The sequence below is a fragment of the Clupea harengus genome, chromosome 22 (genome assembly GCF_900700415.2).
Source record: "Clupea harengus chromosome 22, Ch_v2.0.2, whole genome shotgun sequence".
NCBI classification, from domain to species: domain Eukaryota; kingdom Metazoa; phylum Chordata; class Actinopteri; order Clupeiformes; family Clupeidae; genus Clupea; species Clupea harengus.
In genome coordinates this window covers 17047648-17069760 of record NC_045173.1, presented here as the reverse complement: position 1 = coordinate 17069760, position 22113 = coordinate 17047648, and the positions used below count along the sequence as shown (strand labels likewise).

The 22113-nt window shown below is 47.3% G+C and overlaps 1 protein-coding gene across 2 annotated transcripts in view; it reads left to right on the top strand.

Moving 5' to 3' along the window:
• The window catches only part of gpc5c (glypican 5c), a 139643-nt gene that overhangs the window by 18640 nt on the left and 98890 nt on the right, over window positions 1-22113 (top strand). For both annotated transcript variants that reach the window (XM_031559789.2, XM_012835301.3), the window contains exon 3: window positions 8486-9183. In XM_031559789.2, coding sequence (XP_031415649.1) covers window positions 8486-9183 — 698 coding nt within the window. The remainder of the gene's footprint in view (window positions 1-8485; window positions 9184-22113) is intronic.

Sequence of the window (22113 nt, the reverse complement as noted above, 5' to 3'; positions counted from 1 at the left end):
GGAACTCTGTGGCTGTGATTACAGTGCTGAAGTTTGGTTCCGTAAAGTTCACTCAGACTCATCAAGCCGTCTCACACAGCATGGCGGCCGCGGCGCTCATCAAACAAGGGTTTGACAGAACAAAGGGTTCCTCTCTCTCATTATCAGTCTGCTGTCCCGTTCGGTTCTCTCAGTTGGCCTTCTCACCTCTCCGGCTCAATATCCTCTCCTGCACACCCTGCACACCTGCACTCTTGAGATGAAAAGTTGCTATTTTTAGTTCGCTTTCATCCTGGCAGGCTCTCCCCTCTCTCCTCCAGTAGATTGTCTGTCCTAGTTTAAAAAGTTGGTCCAATGTGGTCCTCGCGGATCCAATTTTTTTTTGTCCCCAGCCATACATCTTTATGGACAGCATCTATATCTGAGTGAGTCAGACTATCCAGCGGTCCAGCTGTCCAGACCGCAGCAGCCTTTGGGGAAGTGGGGCCTTTTTGCTTTTCCACAACCCTTCCATAGTGATTTGTTTTTCTTCAGTGTTCAGCGTCCTCCACAGTTTTTCCAGTATCCCTCCATCCTCCCATTCATTCTCCTTGTGCTGCTGCTGCTGCCGGCGTCTAATAGGGCGAGTGAATAACGAGGTCTGTTGTGACCTTGCGCTGTTGTCCCGCAGCAGGAGTCTGCCGCTGCTGCTCTGCGCTGGAATGTCACTTTCGGAACAAACACGGCCCCCCCACCCCCACCCCCCAATACTTCCTTGTCCTTCCCAACAGCAGCACCCCCAGTCTCCCAGACTGCTTCCCGAAACATTGACTGACCCCCCATCCTCCCAACCCCTCACACTCTCCCAGTGAAACACAGTCGCCCCGATGTATCGTTCCCCCCCCACCCTCCACCCCCACACGGCATCTGTGGAATTGTTTATGTTGGAGCGTTTTGATATAACGGGGGCTGCCATGTTAATTACAGTCCTGCTGATGGATGGAGAGGTGGAGAGAACATTCCCCCTTACACTGCACCCCCACCTCCCACCTGTTGACCCCCTGACAGGAGCACCACGGGGGACCCTCCGAGCTCTGATTGGGGGGGTGATTTGGAAACGGGAGGATTGAGGGGAATGCAGCAAGAGGTGAGAGGGGACAGAAGCAAATGTTTCTTGTTTCTCACTGCACAGTTTTTCCAACCCCCTTGAACACACACACACACACACACACACACACACACACACACACACACACACGCACACACACACACACACTGACATTGACATTGTAGTCAACAAATAATTTTTGTCATTCTCATAAAAACTGAAAATGATTCGTCCTCACTGAAGGCTTTGACCAGGACAGCATGTGACTGACTGACTGTATATTTCCTAATTAAAACAGGATATTTAATCCTGGCGCATGTGTGCGCTCTGTCCCGTAGCTGTTGCGTGACCTGTCTGAAACACTAGCCGGTGCCTGGGATTAAAATGCTTATTGGGGTTGCTGGTGGGCAGGTCGGCCAGCCTCCTGGCGGAGCGCTGTCTGCTCACCCTCACTCCAGCCTGCATGGGGGCCTCATGAGCGCCAGGGTCAACAGGGTGCCTGCGGTGATGAACTGCCACCACTGCTGCTACTGCCACTGCTGCAGCCCACAACTGGCCCGGTCCAACGGCATTCCTGCATCACCCTCTTCAGTGGCGCGGCTGGCCCACTCGTAGTTTTCTGTGGTTCTATGCATTTTTTCTTTTCTTTCTTGCTTTCTTTCTTTATCTTTGGAGGGGCGCTCTGCTCTGCTTACCCACATCCTCTCACCCACCCACCTTACCGGGGTCGCCACCTCAGCCTGGAGCCACGTGTCTGTTGCCCGGGGGCGACATGGCACCCATGCTGCGGTGGTTGGGGCTGGAAAAAACAGGCGCTCTGAAATGGCCCGATACGGTCCAGTGCCTGCCGCCTGCCGCCTGCTGGGAAGTGGCTTGGATATGAGCAGCGTCAGAGCGAATTTGGGTGAGGGGTGGGGTGGGTCTGCCATTTTTGTGGTCAGGATAGCGGTGCGGCCTCCATAACTATTTGTTTTTGCGTCAAGCTGAAGTGCCATTAAGTCGTTAGTTTAGCGGGGGCCTCCAAGATCGGAAATAGCCATGGTGATTTAGTTGATTAGAAATTTATGAAAACCCCACTCAGGGCTATCTTAAGAGGCAGTGTAACGTCCCATTACAAGGTCGTAAATCTAAGACTTGTGTGCCCCTTTCCCTCATGCTGCTACCAGCCTCTTAAACTGATTTATATTGTGTTTATGCCATGAAAGACTGCTTCTATTAATTCAACTACCTCCACAAAAAAGCTTCTGCAGATAATTGTGGTTAAAGCAAGCAGTGATCAGGGGCCACACAGTATCACTCTCAAACCTTCAGACGTCTTATTCTCTGTCTGTTATACGACTTTAACTGAATTTCCAACTAAAAACTATTCTGGTAAAATATCCACTCAAAAGCACTCCCTTCAGGGCTCCCGAAGCAATGTTGTTGATTGACTCAAACAGTGTATTGTTCGGTCCGAGTCACTTTTTTAATCAAGTACTGTACCTTTAACACAGAGTGTCTTGCCATAATTTCCGAACTCCCGGGTCTCAAGCTAATCAAACCGCCTCTCGGTCAGACACGTCTCATGTAACCCGACCCCCAGCACTCCGGGGCTTCTGGGAACCCATCACCCTCTTTCGTCCTTGGAGAGCCTGTTCTTACCCCATCATCACCTCTCCATCTCCACATGGTCAGGACCTCTACATTACCACCTCAGCTGGAGACCAGAGTCGACCTTTACAGAATTAAATTGGACGGCTCCTCAGGTGGACTCAATGTCAAGCCCCCACACCAATAGTTACTTACCATTGCATTGCAATTTCAATTAGATTCAATTCAATTGCATTAGTTTATATAATGTCAGTAACAATAGACATTGTCTCAAGGCAGAGTCCAAGGACTGAAATCCCTTCTCATATATGAACTATGTAATATAAGTGTGGAAAAGGCCAGATGTTATTCCTATGGGGTGTAAGTGTGAGTGTACATTGGGGAATTGGTAAATCTGCAGGTGGCTTGCATGTCCTGTCTTGTGAGGCTCAAGGCTCAGGTCACAGGGGTGAGCCAGGATGTGTCAGAATACCGCAGGGTTTTTTTTAGTGAAGAAGCTCTCCACCTCTCTTCTCCGCTCTGTCATGGCCCATTCAATAGTGTGTTTCTTGCAGAGGCCGGGATTGATTTCATGCGGATGTGTCCTCTGATTTATGGCTAGTTTCAGAGCTAAGCGCGTAAAAGGAACGGCTTAAGAATGAAACCTGGGCTTTGTCAGAGGCCTTTCTTCAAAACCACTCAGCCCTGACAAAAAGTTCATGGGATGGAAAACTCCGGAACAGAACAGCTCGCCATGGAAAGATGAGCATTGTGTGACACGAGGGGGAAATAAGGCTCACTGTTGCCCTAGTGCTAGCTCACCTCGCTCACTGTTGCCCTAGTGCTCGCTCACCTCGCTTGCCACGCTCGCTTGCTGGCAGATGCCAGATGTTACTATAGCAATGAAAACTGTGTACACGCACTGGCCATTTGATGTGGCGAAACCATTACTCGCAGTTTATACCCATCCCAAAGATGGTCGTCCAGCTACACCTAATGATCCCACCTCTGTCTGTACACGTAATTTTTACTTGTATTTCATTCACTCACTCTTTCCTTCAGCTATTCTACTCTCTCTATCTCTACCTCTCTCTCTTTCCTTCATTCTTTCTTTCTCTCTGTCTTTATTTGTCTCTTACTGTCTTTCACTCACTCTTTCCTTCAGCTATTTCACTCTCTCTCTCACTACCCCTTTCTCTCTCTCTCTCTCTTTCTTTCATTCTCTCTCTCTCTCGCTCTCTGTCGCTATTTCTCTCTGCTTGCTGCTGTGGGCAGTTGCGTGCCTGGGAGCAATGTTGCACGCGGTGCCCGGCGGGCCCCGGGCTGCTTTTGGCAGTTTTACTGAGGCCCCGTGGCATGAGGCAGCCTCCTAAAAGCTGTAACGTAACCCTGGCACATTCTGCGGTCCAAAGTGCACTGTGGTTTTTCGGCTCTCGCTCCAAGCAGTCTTGCCTTTACATGCTGGCACCGGTGCTCAGCCCCGAACGCTGGAACGCCATCGCACAGGAGCTGGCACCCGCTCCACTCTTCTTTCCTTCTCTCCTTTCCCTCACTCTGCCTCTCCTTCTCTCTCTCTCTCTCTCTCTCTTTTCCTAAATTCACACTGTATGCTTCATCACTTTTCCTCTCAAATTTACATATATTGTTTGGTTACAGTTTAGAGTACTTGAACAGCAGTGTATGATTGACCTTCTCTTCTGAATGTTAACCTCTGTTCCCCTGTTCATGTCAACTGTCTCCACGTCACCTCCTCTCTCTCACTCAAACTTAAAAAAATGCTTTATTGGCATGACAATAACATTTTATGCTTTTGCAAAAATGTGTCTCTCTTAGCATTGTGTCTCTCAAACACGTCTCCAGGGGTAAATACCATAAATCTCTCTCTCTCTCTCTCACTCTCTCTCTCTCTCTCCCTGAGCAGTAAATGAGGAAGAGCCCAGACGGCTGTGCTCCCGGGGGTCTCTCTGGCTGTGTGATTTCAGGAGCGGGTGAATACGCGCTCATGAGCATTACAAATTAGCCCTCTTTTATTGGGAAGCGCTGCGATCCCTTGGTGTGGTTCTCCAGCAGTGCGGGGCAGAGGGGGGCAGAGCAGCGCTAGTTTGTGCAGCTGTTGTGTGGGAGAGAGCACGGCTGCTGTTGTTTTTGAGCCCTTTGTGCAGGGAGGAGACAGGGTCCTCCTGCAGCACACACACACACACACACACACACACACACACACTGAATACTAGTCGGGCTAACATGTGTGTATGATTGTGCTTGATCAATGATGTGAATGGTAGAAATGTTTATTTTTTTTTTATGTTGAATTCACGCTTATGTTTGAACGTTCCCCATCGTTCTGTATTTAACGGATTTCATTTCTGTTTGTGTACACATGTTGGCTATGTGTCTATGCGTTGGCTATGTGTGATATCAGTGTTCGTATGACATCATATTCCCTTGTCATATTCCTGTTTCTGGACTTGCCGTTTTTGTTAAATGTGTTATGTATACATGCATTTATAAATCTCAGATTTTAAATCTGTATGGGAATGTTTATTTATTGTAGAGTAGCTTAGTCCTTGACAGTTGAACAAATTACATAGTTGAGTTTCTGGTATGTGTATATTTATACTGGATGCAACGATACGTGAGAGTATCACAGTGCTTTTTACAGTGTTTGTATGTGTGTGTGTGTGTGTGTGTGTGTGTGTGTGTGTGTGTGCGTGTGTGTAAATGTGTGTGTTTTTGTGTGCAATAGAGGATCTGTGTGTGCGTTGGGGATACATATAAGTGAGTTTATCTGGTGTGTGTGTTGTGTCTGTGCAGTATGTGTGTGTGTGTGTGTATATAATCGTGTGTGTTGCGTTGGCATGCTCTCCCCCCTGTCTCAGTTTCGCTGCAGTTGCTGCTGCTCCTCCATCTGCTAGCGTGCTTTGGGGCTGACATCAGAACGCAGGGAGAGTCGCTGACCCATCCTGTCCCCATCCCTTCCCGTCCTGGTCCCGTCCTGTTTGTCTATCCGTCCGTCTGTCCACGGACAGCCAGAGCCATCGTGTCCCCTCACTGTCACTCAACTGACCACAGAGCCTCCTGCAAACGTGCCCTGGCATGTGTCAGGGGCCCCACAGGGACAGTCAGTGTGTGTGTGTGTGTGAGTGTGTATCAGTGTGTATGCGTGTGAGTGTCTATCAGTGTGTGTGTGTGTGTGTGTGTGTGTGTGAGTGTCTATCAGTGTGTGTGTGTGTGAGTGTCTATCAGTGTGTGTGTGTGTTTGTGTTCTGTCAGTATCATGAATATTATATGGCTAATTAGAGTTTGAGTTGAAGTTGAAGTTTAAAGTGTCCTGTGACAGAAAGTGTCCTTTGTATTGAGTGGACTTGATAACACCCTATATATATATATATATATAGGTAAAAGTCCTATCTGTGTGTGTATAGCCTATGGGCTATAGGATAACTTATATATTACCATATTTCTTTTTTATACGTGCCTGTCTTCGTGATAGAGAAGGAGAGGGGGACAGCCTTGTTTTGTAAGGCTCCATCTCATATCTCATATCAGATTCTGCTTAGGAGAAGGCTTCTGGGGGGCCGATGTGAGTCACCTCCTCACACACTCACCCACAAGGCTCTCAAGAAGCTGGGACCTGGCAGGAGGGAGTGCTCATCACTGCTCTTTTTTTATCCCAGTAGTTTGGGAAGTTGTCTGTGTCTGTGAGTGCATGCTTATGCATCACCATGGTTAGCGTAGCATAGCGTCTAATCCTCCATGGCTCCTGTGGCTAGCCAATGGGGTGCTCTCCCACATGCGGTGATCTATGGGAAGTCGTCCGCTGATGACTGTGGAGGGAGAGAGCGGGCAGGCCACCACGAGAGAAGCGCCTCACTTCTGGGGGGTGATTTGTGAGTTTGCGTGCAGAAGAGGAATGAGAGAAAAGGAGAAGAACATGCAGAGAGGAGCGAGAGAATGGGAGGAGTGGGAGAGGGGGCTACATGGAGGAGGAGGAAAAGGGAAGGGGTGAGTGGATGGTTGGTTGATAGAGGTATGTTGTGTGCCAGACAGCTCAGATAAAGTTCTCTCTATTTTTGTCGTAGGGTATGGCGAGGGCCCTGAGTGTGGGCATAAAGGGCGCTTTAAAAGAGCTTAGAGGGCATTCCACGTGCGCCTCCCGCCATAGGCAGCCCTGGGAGTGACTGACGTCCTGACGTATCTCATATGACCGCAGACTTGGCCTTTAACCCAGAATGCCCCCCAGCTCTCGTCTCCTCTATAAAGGTGCTGATCATCCATCTCGAGGTTGTTGGGGGTTTGTCTGAATAGCTACACTGGCATAAACCTACACACACACACACACACACACACACACACACACACACACACACACACACACACACACACACACACAGGTGGTGCTGGCAGTGATTGACTTCCAGTCATATCTCATAGGATTGTGGAGCTGCCCTTTGACCCAGAATACTCTCTGGCTCATATCTCTGTAGAGGTGCTGATGCGGGCGCTGAATGGCAGAGGGACGGCTCATTTAGTTTGTCTACATTCAGCTCCCAACCAGGAAGGCTTTATCATCTCTGAACATCTCCATGAAGGATGCTGGGGTTTGTGTGAATATCTGGGTATGTGCATGTGAATGTGAATGTGCTTGAGGGATTATAGGGTGTGTGTGTGTTTAGAATAGAAAGAGAGAGGGAGAAAGAGAGAGAAAGAGAGAGAGTCTGTGTGTTTATGCGATGTGATAGAGAGAGAGAGAGAGAGGGAATAGGTGACAGTAATGGAAAGTAATATGGAAAAGTGAAGAGATGATGAATGAGATCAGGTGGTCTCTGCTGTTAGTGAAACCTGGTCAGGCCTGGTAGTGTTGAGAGTGGTGGATACAGTCCATCGCAGCACATGCGCTTGCGCTTGCGCACACACACACACACCCACACACACACACACACACACACACACACACACACACACACACACACACACACACACACCCACACACACACACACACACACACACACACACACACACACACACACACACACACACACACACACACACACACACAAACACACAGACTTACACATACACACTACACAGGGACAACTATAAACACACGCACACAATGTGTGGGAAAAAGAGATGTGTGGCACCAAATATTTACTCTTCGTGTCTCCAACCATTTTGTTGTTGTTTACTCTCTGAGCTTTCCCTTGTTTATCAGACCTTTCTAGAACAGTTGTCTAAGATTTGTGTGTGTGTGGAGGATCTTGTGGGCTAATGTTAATGCGAGTGTGATTGTGCCGCTGCGCCTGTGTGTTTGTAGAAGCATACTGAACATTCTGATGTTTCTCTACCTCTGTGACCTCACAGTCTGTCTAAGCAAACATGCCACAGATGCTCCTCTGCATTCTTCTCCTTTCTTCCTTCATCAACAACACTAATCTCTCCCTCTCTCTCTCCCTCTCTCCTCCCTGTCTCCCTCTCCCCCTCTTTCCCCCCTGTCTCTCTCTCCCTCTCCTTCCTCCCTGTCTCTCTCTTGCCTTCTTTCCTCCATGTCTCTTATTTTCTCTGTTTTGCTCTCTCTCTCTTTGTCCATCTCTCTGTCTTCTCTCCCTCCTTCAAAGAGACAGGATATTATGAATTGACCTGTTTCTGCAGAGGTTTTAAGGGGATGGTGTGAAATTGGTGATGATGGGCAGATGGTTTTTAAAAGTGTCAGGGGGAACTTGCATACAGTATATGTGCGGTTGTAAGCTTTGTGTGCGTGGAACTTTAATGTTGTATGTGTTTTATTAGTGTGACCATGTGAGAAAGTATTAAAGGTTTATTAAAAGACTGTTAAACTCTCTCCCCCTCAGACACGTTCCAGTCCCTGATGACATTCTCCATGACCCACATCAGCTCCCTGTTTGAGAGCTCCTACTCCAGCCTGTCCCTGGATGCCAGCCCGCTGATCACGCAGCTCTTCTCCCAGCTCTCGCTTTACGTGCGCGGGGGCAACGCCTCAGTGGAGGCCTCTGTGCACCGGTTCTTCGACGACCTCTTCCCGCTGGTGTACGGGCGCCTGGTGAACCCCGGCGTGGCAGCGAGCCTCACTGGCGAGCGGCTGGACTGCCTGCGCATGACGCGGCAGGACATGAACCCGTTCGGCGAGCAGCCGCAGGCGCTGGCACGCGAGCTCGGAGCCGCGCTACGGGCGGGGCGGGCTCTGACGCAGGCGCTGGGTCTGGGCATGGAGCTGATGAACGCCACGGACGCCGCCGTGCTGACGCGTGACTGCTCGCGCGCGCTCGCTCGTATGCAGTACTGCTCCCACTGCCGTGGCCTCACGCTCATCAAGCCGTGCCCGGGGTACTGCCTGAACGTGCTGCGCGGCTGCCTGGCCAGTCTCACCGAGCTCAACCTGCCCTGGCGTCGCCATGTGGCACTGCTGGAGGACCTGACCCATGCCGTGGCCGGACAGCACAGCCTAGAGCTCGCCCTGCTCGGGGTGGAGGGGAAGGTCAACGATGCCATCCTCTTAGCGCAGCTGCACGGGCCCAGGCTCGCCGCCACGGTAAGAGGAATACACACATGCATGCGCACACACAATTGTTTCCTACAGATCTGAAAAAAAATACTTATGGTGGTGGCCGGCGGAAAGGGCCCACATTACCTGCCGGGACAAAAATGGTCTACTACATGTGACAAACAACTAAGTGTTACCTTCAATATAATATTTATATTTATTTATATTATTTATAATATTTATAATGAATTGCATATAATATATTCCAGATCCACTAACCCACCTTCCCCTCCATCCACCCAAATGGGAAGAGTAAGACAAAATAAAAAAGGATAAAACATTCGGTACAGAACAGTACAGTTGGCACTGTTTGGAAATGTGCTGCTTGGTCACCTGCATATGTCTCTACCACACTAGGTCCTGCTTCCTCTCCCCCAGCGCTCTCACTACTTGTGCCAGCAGCTTAACTGACCGACTGGAATGTTGAACAAGCTTGAATCTACTTTGCTCTCTGCATTTCGTCTCACTGTTCCCTGCAATTGTAAAATCACGTCCATTTAATGGCTTATGCATTTATTTATTGCCATTTCACGGTAAATGCTAACGTTGGCTAAATGACCTGTGGTGCTGTGTATCTCACTTCATCATCCCCACGCCATATTGTCTTCAAATATTTTTCAATACTCTTATCTGCTGAGTAAATGCATGGAAAATGAGTACTCTAAACTTTGTGTATATCTAACTGCCATAGCCTAAAGAGAAAACGAATTATAATCTTTATTATATTTAGCCAGAACAACTTTGCTGCATGTTGCGCTATGGTCAAGTTACGTGCGCTGAATAGACTCTTGAGTCTTGTAGCGACCAGCACAGCATAGTTGCCGCTTTCTTTCATAGAATTTGAAGCCACAACCAAAGTCAAAGAACAATTACACAATAAGGAGAAAAAGAGTTCCTTTATCTGGTTCTCGCTTGTAAAACACCCACCGTGTCTGTGTCTTCTAACGTAATGCGAAAACGTCCCCCTCTCTCTTGTGGAGTAGAGTGAGGGGAGATTGTGCACTAGTTAATCGATCACGGGTGGCGACGCTCTCTTGGATGGATGAAAAAATAAACATAAAAAAATGCTAGAATGTGTCGCCAAATATACTTTGGCAGCCATTAAAATACCTGGGCGGCCCGTCCAAGTAAAGTGTATGTGTCGGAAACATGCACATGCGCACACACACACACATACACACACACACAGTCACTTACTAATCTGTCCACATGAAAAGTCATATAAGCCAGTGGTTCCCAGTGGGGTGGATGTGGAGTAGGGATAGATAGAACAGATAGATATGCAGGGAAGGGGGGCTCCAGGAACAGGATCAAATCTCACATTACAAAGAATGATATGCATCAGTATCAATCTAAGATGTATCAGACACAATCTACGTACATTACAGCATACTACATACCAAAATCTGAAATGTATGTAAATAATCGACTGAATACACATTCACGAAAACAAACTACATACCAAAAATACTGATAAATAATCCATACGCCTATATATGCAAAAGCACTCTCAAAGGTGCTAGAGGGTTTCCAGTAAAGAAGGCCATAGCTTCATTAACTAATATGAAAGGGATTCATCTCTCCAGCGTTGGGCTCTCGTGGCAGAATAAGAACTCAGATCCAGATCCACCCTGGCCAATGAGGCCCCAACACAGCAGTTGACGTTTTCACTACAGAGACTCTACTTTCATTGGTGTATTGACCCACCAGCTCACTCTACAAGTCTGCAAGTTCTCAATCAGAGAGACCTGAGGGCAACAAAGTAGTGGTTGTGGCTCTGTAAACCGGACAGAGTTCTCACTAACATTGTAGTACTATTGCAGCCTGTCTCTCTCTCTCTCTCTCTCTCCATATATCTATCTCTCTCCTGCTGTGGGTTGTATGCAACCCTGTAACCCTTTAGTTAAACTTCACCCCCCGCAGGCCCTGCGCTGCTTGGCATGGTAACCCGACCCCCCCTCCCCCCCAGCCCATGGTCTCAGCAGTATCGCCAGCATCCAGCAGTATCAGTGTGCCCCCACTGCTCTGTGTGCCAGCTCAGCACTGATATCTTAGATTGGGTTCACCGACACATTTGCTTACACACATACATTTACTCGCGCTGTTCACTGGCAGTCAGTGACACACACAGACATGTACACGAGCACACACACACACATACAAGTCCCTCCAGGATTTTGGGATCTTGCAAATTATTTTATTTAGCTCAAAATCATCGCAATTTTTGAAAATTGAGAATTTTGAGGAACAAATGGAGGGACTGCCATACACACAGGCACACACACACACACATACTCACTCAAGCATACCCATACACGTGCGCACACACGCACACACGTGTGCGCACACTCCCTCACTCAAAACATACACACACACATGCAGAAACATACCCTCACTCTCACTAACTCTCTCCCACGCCAGCATTCTCAGTCACAAATATTCCTAGATGGAACGCTTTCACAGTGCTTAGTAAGAATGCCTCTTTGGCACAGCCGCAAAGTTGGGTCTTTATCCTTGAGAGGAGCGCAGATAGCTTGAATGTCAGATTTGTTGTAGAGACAGACATGGTTGCAGTAACATTGCAACCGAATGCCCAGTGATCTCATGGGAAAGGATGAGGAATTTGTATTATATTTATTATGTGTAATCACTAACACACCCAGCTGAATCTCTTGTGTTCTCTCTTTCTCATTCTCTCATTCTTTTCTCGTTTTTCTTCCCCTCCAATCTTCCTATGTTTGTAGTAGTTCAGGGATATAAGGTAATTATAGGATAAACCCCCTTAGTAACATATAGTTTCACAATGTACTCTTTCATAGGAGGATTCCCCCTGTTTTCCTCTCCGCTCTCTCTTTCATGCAAACTCTCTCTTTCCCTCCCTCTCCCTTAAGTAAAGTCATGGTCTTGGTCTTCCAGCGGACTGTAGTGGGAACGCTTCTTTCTGTCTGTTTTCCTCGCTTCTTAAATGAGCTCCAGAGATCTCTGCAACCACTAATGGATGGGAAAGCAATGACTGATCTGACAGCGTCCCCCACTCTCTCCTCTCATGAGGTTAGCGGGTCCCATCTTTGGGCCAGCAGTATCTGCAATGCTCACAGCCCCATCCCCAGCCCCCCTACCTTCACACGCACACATACACACACATACACTCATGCCATCACACACACACACACACACACACACACACACACAGACACACACACACACACACACAGACACACACACACACACACACACACACACACAGACACACACACACACACACACACACACACACACACACACGTCCACCGGCCTTTGAGGGCAGGACAGCTCCCCGCCTCGAAAGCCACCAGGCTCATTCTGAGGTTGTTTGTGACCAGGCAGTTTTTCTGCATGACACACACTTACATAGTTAGTGTCTGCACACAGTCCCATGGCCTGCAGGGTCCATCGTCCACCCCCTTCCCCCCTTTTGGCAAAGTGGTATAAGACATTGGAAGACATTGTATAGCCTAAATGTCAATGTGAAATGACAAACACATTCAAAAATAAACAAGAGGCGTTGAAACAATGTGCACGACAGATATATGACAGAGCTAAACAGATTATTTGGTTGAGAAAGCAAGACCTGTTGAGTTGAAAGCCCACTCACAACGTCAAGGTACAGGCCACGTGTGGGGTGTTAGTTGGACAGGACAAGTCAGAAGACAAAGTTAATGACTAGTTTGCACTAGTTTACTTTTTTTTAAGACAAATCCCTGACCACGTGTGTTAGTACAAACTTCACAAGGACATACACAGAAAAAGGCAGGGCTAGGCAGATAAGGAACCTTCAGTTTAGTGTTAAGTTGAACTAGTGGCATTTATTACCACCACCACCACACAAGCTTTAGCTATTGCTTACGCCCCCTAAAGACAGACTGTAAGCAATACAATGCCAAATTCAGCAGGGTTCTTCAGCTAAACTTATGCCACTTTTCAGAACATTTTGCAGCACAACAACCAGAGAAACTGAGCAGCACGGCATGACAATGTCCAAATGGTTGGTGACAGCTGCACGTCGCACCCTGGATCCGTAAAGGCACTCCTACAAGTGCAACACACTGTCTGTTGCCCACGCTTGGAAAACAAAGCAGCACAACAACCAGAGAACCTGAGCAGCAGAATACGACCAGGTCCAAGTGGCTAGTGACAGCTGCAGGTCACACCAGGGACCCGTAAAGGCAGGCTCTGATCAATGCGATGCCAAATTCAGCAGGGTTCTTCATCTGTGCTTATGCATATTCTCCTGATATTCTGAGCTATTGCTTATGCCCTGTAAAAACAGGCAGAGAAAAAAATCAGAAGGGCAGAGAAAGCTTCTAAGTGCAGCTTCAGTTATAGGCACAGGAGGGCAGATAATCACTTCTGAGCTCACCTTGAAAGGCTGATTAAAAAGGAAAGATTCAGCCTATCCCATTCCTTTCTCTAAGCAGTTATCCTCCTTTTTCTGCCTTTGCTGTCTCACATTCTGATACGTCCTTTCTATCCCATTCATGTTCAACGTTATGCACAGGTTATTTAGCATATATGTAATGTTTATCTCATTGACACTGGTCACTGGTCACAAAACAAGTAGGTGTGGGCCACAGAAAAATGCTATTCAGTTTCCTTGCTTTTTTGTTTAATGCATTTAACCACTAAGTGAAGTAACAACCGGGCAAGGCCACAAGTAAACATACAAAACGTCTCGCTCACCTTGTAGATCAGTTCCGCCATCCTGGTCTTCTTGGCGAAGTTATCAATCATCCTGTCATACCAGGCCGGCAGGGATTTCACTCCAAGGATTTAACTATTTTGCCTTCTGTTGAACGAAACAACACGTTTTGTAGTCACTCCTGTCCCATAGTATTGCGTGTGTAACTTTTCAAATGTTTTACACATGAAATGCTTCTCTCCATGCCAGCATTTCAGATGCCTCACCTATTGTTGCACTTAAGCACACCAGCTTATAAACCTATGTCATTATCTTGTCAAGTTTACCCTGTTTAAAAAATGCAAAACAGGTCACAAATCTTTTCTTTGCAGCTGTGAAGATCCCTTCTCTGAGTACAGAACTTGCAACCATGCCTTTAACCAAATCAGAAATAAATAAATTTTATCGCCATATCCGTTCACTAAGCAGTCGAAGGCCTCAGCCTTCATGTCTACACTTCAAGCCTACGCTACTTGCCCTTTCTTGAACAGTTCAAGGAAACTCATGTCATCCATGTTGGCAAAGCGCTGCGTGATTTGGTTGACGAGGTTGTTCAAGACAGCCATGCACACACCCCTGTAGTGCTGTTTTAAATCTTAACCAGCTGAACCTAAGCGTCGTCTTTTCCTTGGGTTAATTGCTGAACGTTGGTCATGCTGGCAGCCTTTTCGTAAATAGTGCAGAATGACGCCTTTGATGACTTCTCAATGGCATAGGGCAAATCAGGGCTAATTTTTTTTTTTTTTTGCAGAAGTCCACATCTGTAGCTCTGTTGCAAAATGTAAAAAACAACATCTGTGTCTGCCAGTATCTGCTTATATGTCAGCAAGATGAAAACAAATTCAAAATCCTCCAAAGTTCTGATTAATCCATTTGATCCATTTATTGTGCCCTTCACTCAAGCATCCATTCAAAAGCAGCAAGTAGCTTCTCAAAGTTGTTTGCAATTGTGCTGGCAATTCTTGGCAAAAAGTTCCATCGAGTGGGGGCAATTCTAGGAAGGCACGTGCAATGACTTTCCTCCAAAAACATCATTCTCTTAGTTGCCTTGCTGAAAAATGCTGAAAAGCCAAATTCTTGCCTCTGGGATGTACTTCGCTCCTTGACCCAGCACTAGATTGAGCCGATGTGCATAACAGTTTGAACGAACTGTGCATATGGAGCAACTGCTTTCACTTTGGCCTGCAGTCCATTCAGTGATGATGTCATGATAGCTGCCCCATCATACGTTTGCCCATGAGTGTGTTTCTGTAATCATAAATCACCATTTCCATCACTACAAAATGAAACATGGACTCAATCACTCCAGTAGCATCATTGCACGATTATGGACAGTCGTGCTTTGCATGAAATGTTGGTGGTCTCGTCAATCTGCCAAGCAATCTGGTTTTTATTTGTCCTCTTGAATGGCAGTAGCAAGTGCCTCAATCAGATAATTTTGAATCGACGATGTTACCATATTTTCTATAAACGGCACCGTATATAAACTGCATTACAGTGTTTTATGCAATTGTATAAAATAAACCGGTGTATTGACTGCACCCGTGTATTAACCGCAGTTTATTCAATGTAACATCATCCTGTCACGTAAAACGAAATGCCATATAGTTGTGGTGCGAGCGCTACTAACCATTTAAAAGTTGTATGGGATGAGCATTTCAAGAAAAAAAGCTACACCCTTTCCTCGCACGTATCGACACACACATGTAGGCTACCTCATTCCCACCCACAGTGAAAACCACGCATTTAATTAAGTGTTTATTTAGTGTTATGGTGTTGTGTGGGAAGGATGCTAAATTGTTAAGTCGAATCGTTAATAGATCCCCTGGCAACCTCTGTTCGAGAAGGGCAAGGGGGAGGGGGGACTTCACCCTACTCGTTCGCTACATTGGTATCAGAGTAAGCCCTTGCTCCACTGAGGTCCCATCATTTCTCTCAGGATTGTTTAATCTATATGAAGCCATTCAACACCATCCACAAGTGGTTGTGATCACTCTTCACCAACTGTGAAGATGGTTTCCTAACCACGAGATAGCTAGGATAGTTCAAAAGCTACGATAGATAGAAACCCTCTGGGTGCCTGTGCAGCTTCATATTAACACACGCTCATATTCACTTCATATTAAAATGGTTCATATTACACACGCTACCAACTACCAACTGTTAAGATGCCCAAGCCTAATCACACCCATGGTCAATGTTTCCCTCTTCCCACCTCTCTCTTTCTGTTCTTTTTTCTTCTCTCTCACTCACCCTCTCCTCCTCATCTGCCTCTCTGTGATAGTCTCCCTCTCTCATTCTCTTTCTCCATCTCCCCCTCTTTCTCTCCCTCTCTCTCCTTCCCTCCCTCTCTTCCTCCGTCTCTATATTCCTGAAGAGCTCTGGTGGCTTTGTGTGTGTGTGTTGGGTGCGGGTAGCCTCCCGTGGGTCTATAGGCATTCGCAGGCCTCTTGCGCCTCTCTTGTCACGCCGCTCTGCCCCTGGCTTAATTGGCTGCCCAGAGAGAGAGCGGAGAGAGAAGGAGGGGTTGCCAGGCTGGGAGCCTAACCTGGGCCAAATATGCAGGCCTTGGGCCGGGGGCTTGGGTCCACTGTTTGGTATTCATGTAGTGAGGCCTAGCAGACGGGGGGGGGGGGGGGGGAGAAAGATAGGGAGGGAGGGAGAAAGAGAGAAAAACACAGAGGGAGAGGGAGGGAGAGATGGAAAGAGGAGGAGGTAGTGAGAGACTGAAAAACAGAGAGAGAGAGGAAGAGAGGGACAGGGAGGGGGGAGGAGGGAGTCAGAAAGACGGAGAAAAAGACATAGAGAGGGACAAAGAGAGAAAGGGACACATTTGATAAAGCTGAGTGAGCTCCAGCCATCCAGGCAGAGAGCAGCCAGCGAGCTGGAAACTGGACAAGGAGCCTGAGGATTGTTCCGGGCTAGGGGAGGAGCCATTCACAGGGCTGCAGGACTGGTCTCTCTCTCTCTCTCTCTCTGGCGCTCTCTCTGTCTCTCTCTATTTCTACCTTTCTGTCTTTCTCTTTCCCTCTGTATCTCTCTCCCTCTCTTCCCCTTTGTCTCTCTCTCTCGTTCTTCCACTCTCTATATTTCGGTCTCTCTAACTCACTCACTGTCTTTTTGTCTGTCTTTTTCAGTCTGTGTTACTGTCTCTCTCTCTCTCTCTCTCTCTCTCTCTCTCTCTCTCTTCTCTCTCTGTGAGTCAGTTAGTTGAGGAACAGTCAGGCCAGTCTGAGAGTTTTTCTCCCCCGTTGTGCTCCTGCCCTCTGAAACGCTGGCACCCTTTAAACGCAGGCCTCATGGGCCGTGAAGCAAAACAGGGTAGCACCAACAGCACGGCTACAATGTCACTTTTGGCTTTCCACGCACTTTTCTCTTTTCCCCGGCCGACTCTTTCCCTTTTTTCATTCAAAACCAGCGGTATCATTTCCCCTCTTCTCTGCTTTTCTTATTCCATATTTTCTCTCTCATTGCAATAAAAAGAAGCAAAAATGTTTTTGTTAAACAGTCCCTCTCCCCGCTCCTTTCTGTCTCGGCAGATTATACGTTTAATATGTTGCAGTAGCTGGCCAAGGCCTGGTCCAAAGATCTGTGTGTAATGCTGGGTTGTTATTGAAGGAATTATTATGATGGTGTGGTTTTTCGCTGGGATGTTTTCCCAAATGGGGCTGTGGTTGGCATTCTCTCTCCTCTTGTGTGCTTCAGCACCGCAAAACCACCACCCCACTGCCCTACACTGCATGTGGAGGAGGGGAACCAGCAAAGGGCACTCGCACACACATACACACATGTATGCTCCCCCCCCCCCCCCCCCCCTCCCACACACACACACACACACACACACACACATACACATGCACACACACACACACACACACACACACACACACAGGTATAAACATAGACACACATGTATACACATGCACAACACACACACACACACACACACACACACACACACACACACACACACACACACACACTCATCCTGTGCCCCCCACCCCCATGTCTCGTGGCAGAGATCAGATTTTAGGGGGCTTAAACAGCGAGTATATTGGCCTCTGCTGCTACAACAATGCCGGGCAGCTTCATGCTAGCGTGAAAAGCGCCCATTGACAGTTGTGTTGGGAGAACGGAGAGCAGGGGGGATTAAGTTTTAGCACATTCCCATTGAAAAAAAAACAACCAGAAGAAAGACAAGTGAACGAGTGTGTGTTGGTTAAGCTGTGATGGTGGGAGCATGGAGCCCCCCCCCCCCCCCCCCCCCTCCGTGCCTTCACTGCCTCCCCTTCCTCCCTGAACGATGGCCGTATCCTTTTACACCTCTGCCATTCCAGCGTAGTGTTTACAGTGCCCAGACCTTAAAGATCAAGTGTTATTCACACGGCATTTATCCTGGGCTCGAATGGCGCAGGGTCACTTTACCATCGCTGAGCTCCACTGAGGGGAGGAGGGGGTGACTCACAAGCTCTCCTTGCCCCTTGCCCCACTCACCCACCCCCCACCCTCCAACCACACACACACGGACCTCAAGCAAAGGCACATGGAGGAACAGATACATGGTTTTGATGGGATTAGAACAGACAAGTGTGAAATTAGAGGACTGTAAAAATAAACAAAACCCAGACGATCAGATAGTCATTTGGGACTTGTATGACGCTTCTAATATTTCCCCCATTGTGGCTATACCTCCTTCCTGGCTAGCCTTCCATAGTATTCCAACTTCTCTACTTTTCCTTCTCTATCCCTCTCTTTGTCTTCTCTATCACTCCGCCTTTTCCTCTCTCTCCCTCTCTGTGTGTCTCTATCTCACATGTGTTCTCTAACACATGCAGACTTTCAGCCATGTTGAACCTGACCCCTTAGTAACAACCACAGGCGCTGTGCTATTCGTGACCTTTTTGACCCTTTCACTTTACCGTCCTCGCTGATCCTGGGACAGTCCCTGTGAGGTAGACACAGGTAGACTCCCTCGGCGGGAGAGACGGTAGTGTCTGAACGACCATGACAACCGTCATCTAAAGCAGATCTAAAGCTTCTCCATACACTCGACCACTCCATACACACATGAGACGACACAAACATTTAAAAAATTTGTCTTTGGAAAGAAAGTAAATTTAAATATAGCCGCAAGCAACGATAACATGGTCCCAGCAGGAGATTAGGATCCTTGTTGCTTATTGAAGAATGGATGAATTGTTTGAACTCTGTTTGAACCATGAACTGTTGGACTGAGAGATGAATGACTTACCACTGAGGTTTTGAGCAGCTCAGAAGTGAAGCATGTCTGAGTATACCAAATACAGAATTATTTTTAGACAAAGGACTAATTAGACATTTAATTCATTTCATAGGTGGTCTATTGTTATGAAACTTGGGGATCATCCCCAGAATGTCATAAAGGCCTAACATGTTAGGTTTGGTGAAAATTAAACAAGATGTAAGACATCTACTGTACTAAGCTGTAGTAATGGTACCATGTTGTAAAGTCTCACGTTTCTAGGTCATCCGATTTTTGCTGCACAGACACTTTTAGGAAGAAAAACAATAGCTTTACTGCTTAAACCCCTAAAGAAAGGGAGAAGACAAGGGGATAGAGTGGGGAAAGGCATTGAATGGAGAGTTAGTCAGTTTTGGCGACTTAATGTGCAGTTCTACCTTATTTCCTCTGAGGTTTAACAGAGCCTTCTAATTTCAGTCTTATGAAGGAATGCTAATTGTAGCTTGTGCTTTTAGATAATGGAAACAAGGCCCTCAAGAGGAGGTCTAGGAGAAAGAGCAGGAGGAGGAAGAGGAGGAGGAGGAGGAGGAGGAGGAGGAGGAGGACATGGGGTCCACACAGGCTCTGAGGCCTGAGGAGCCCACAGAGACAGGGTCTGCTCAGGAGGGCCCCAGCCTCTCTGCCTCTCTCGCTCTCTCTCTCTCTCTCTCTCGCTCTCTCTCTCTCTCTCTTTCCTCTCTCACTTTTGCTGGTGCTCCTCAGAGATGGGATGCTTGCCTGGAATCCCCCCCCCCATACACACACACACACACACACACACAGAGAGACACACATTCCAACCCCTCGCTAGAGTTTGACCACCTCAGCAAGTTTGGATCTCATTAGCTGATGCATAGCCCTACATGCCTCAAATCCTACCACCAACCCCCTCCACACTCTCGCTCACTGTCTCTCTCTGTCTCAACCACACACACTCTTATACACACACACACACACACACACACACACACACACACACACACACACACACACACACACACACACACACACACACACACACACACACTCATGCACACTTGCCTCCTCTCTAACTCTCCTTCTCTTCCACACACTTAGTTACACATCCCCTGCTCGTATCCCTGGGCCCTGCCAGCGACTCCCGGCGTGAATGTGCTGAATGGGCGCTCCCTCCCTCTCCCCTCTACTGTATAATCATCTCTTTTTAGGGCTGAATTTATGGAGATGGCTAATAACATATTAAATTAACCTCTCAAGCGAGGGTTGTGTTCAAATGTAAATGTTTCACAGCGACGTACGACTAACATTGGTTAAAATAAATCTTTGTTCTTCATCAATTTTGAGTCGTTCGGTAATGGAAATGTTCAGTTAGACAAAGACGAACGCCGGCTGAGCCAAGGAGGTTTTTTTCATTGATTAATATAAATGTGCACAGATACCACAATGACTCCACAGTACCTTCCACTAGAGAAAGTGTAGATATGGCTGTCATCAATCATGTGTGATCAATCAGCATGATTAAAGTTAAGGCAAATGAAGCGCTTTTAAAGCAACCACAAGTATGGCCATAGTGCTGTACAAACTGGATAAGGCTTGTGAAAAAAATTAATATAGAATAAAAACTGACCAACAGTAACAATGGAAGTACGATAATAAGACGAAAGAAAAATCTCTTTAAAACTATTTGAGCAGAACTATGTTTGGGATCGTCAGTGAACTCCAGCGTACTGGCTGTAGCTCCCCCCATCTTTCTCATCCAGAGTCTACCGTGACTTCAATCTCTCCCAGTGCAGTGTTAATTGTCAGTGAGCCCAGTGTCGGTTCAGAAAGGCATCTTGGTCCCTGGCACTCCCCAATGATCCTGAAACAGACTGAACATATTTTCTAAATTAGTTTACTGTGTCGGTTGGAAAGACAGAAACGCGAAAAGAACATCCGTTTTTGGGAAACCAGGCAGCAGATCATATGCTGATCATTTTAATTATGGCAAACAACAGTGACACGAGATTGGAAAAACATGACTGTTTATGTTTTTGTTTATACACTACAGCTTAAAGGATTATTTATAGTGGCAGATGAGAGTGGGGAGAGTGTTTTCATCTCTTCCATTGCCATGACATCACAAGAAAGCTGAAGAGCAGCACAGACATGCAGAGAGGGTCTGGGAGGAAGATGAAGAGCAGCACAGACATGCAGAGAGGGTCTGGGAGGAAGATGAGGGGCTGGATGATGCCAAAGAAGGAAGGGAGATTCAAAGTGATTTAGTGAGATGAAAAAGAATCCGTGAGCTGTAAATGAAAGGGAGGTCCTGGTGTGGGATGAGAGCAGTGAACAGGGAGTAGAGGGAGTCAGAGAGAGGAGAGGAGAGATGGATAAATGAAGAGAGGGATAAAAAAGATGAACAGTCAAATGGGTGAGAGGTGAACTAGATGGAAGGAGGCCAAGGGAAAAGATAACAGAATTGAAACAAGGTAGGAGGTCAAGTGGAGGATAAGGCATAGGGAACAGTAGGAGACGGAGACAGGTCTGGCAGTCTAGACGGAACAGATCTGGCCTTGAGCAGGCGTACGGCGGGGCCGGAGTCGTCCCACGGGCGGTGGCTCTCTGGAATGAAGAAAACAACACAAAATCAGAATCAGTTGTATTGCCAAGACAGAATAGGAGTGGAAGGAATTTGCTCTGACGAGAGTGCAGACAGAATAGACACAGCATAGAACTGAAGACAAGCAAAGGGTAAGGAAGGGGAGGGAAGAAAAGATAAAAGAAGCAACAAAAAAAAAGAATTGATGAGGATTTGAAACAGTGGAAGATGGCTTTTGGTGGGTTTAGAAGACAGGGAGGCCAGAGGAGAAGAGGATTATGGGATGTAGGTATGCAAGACGCAAGCAAGCGAGGTAGAGAGGGCGTCGTGGTGGCGACGTGCACTAGCACATGTGAGCGGAAGAGAAGATGTCAGGCAGTC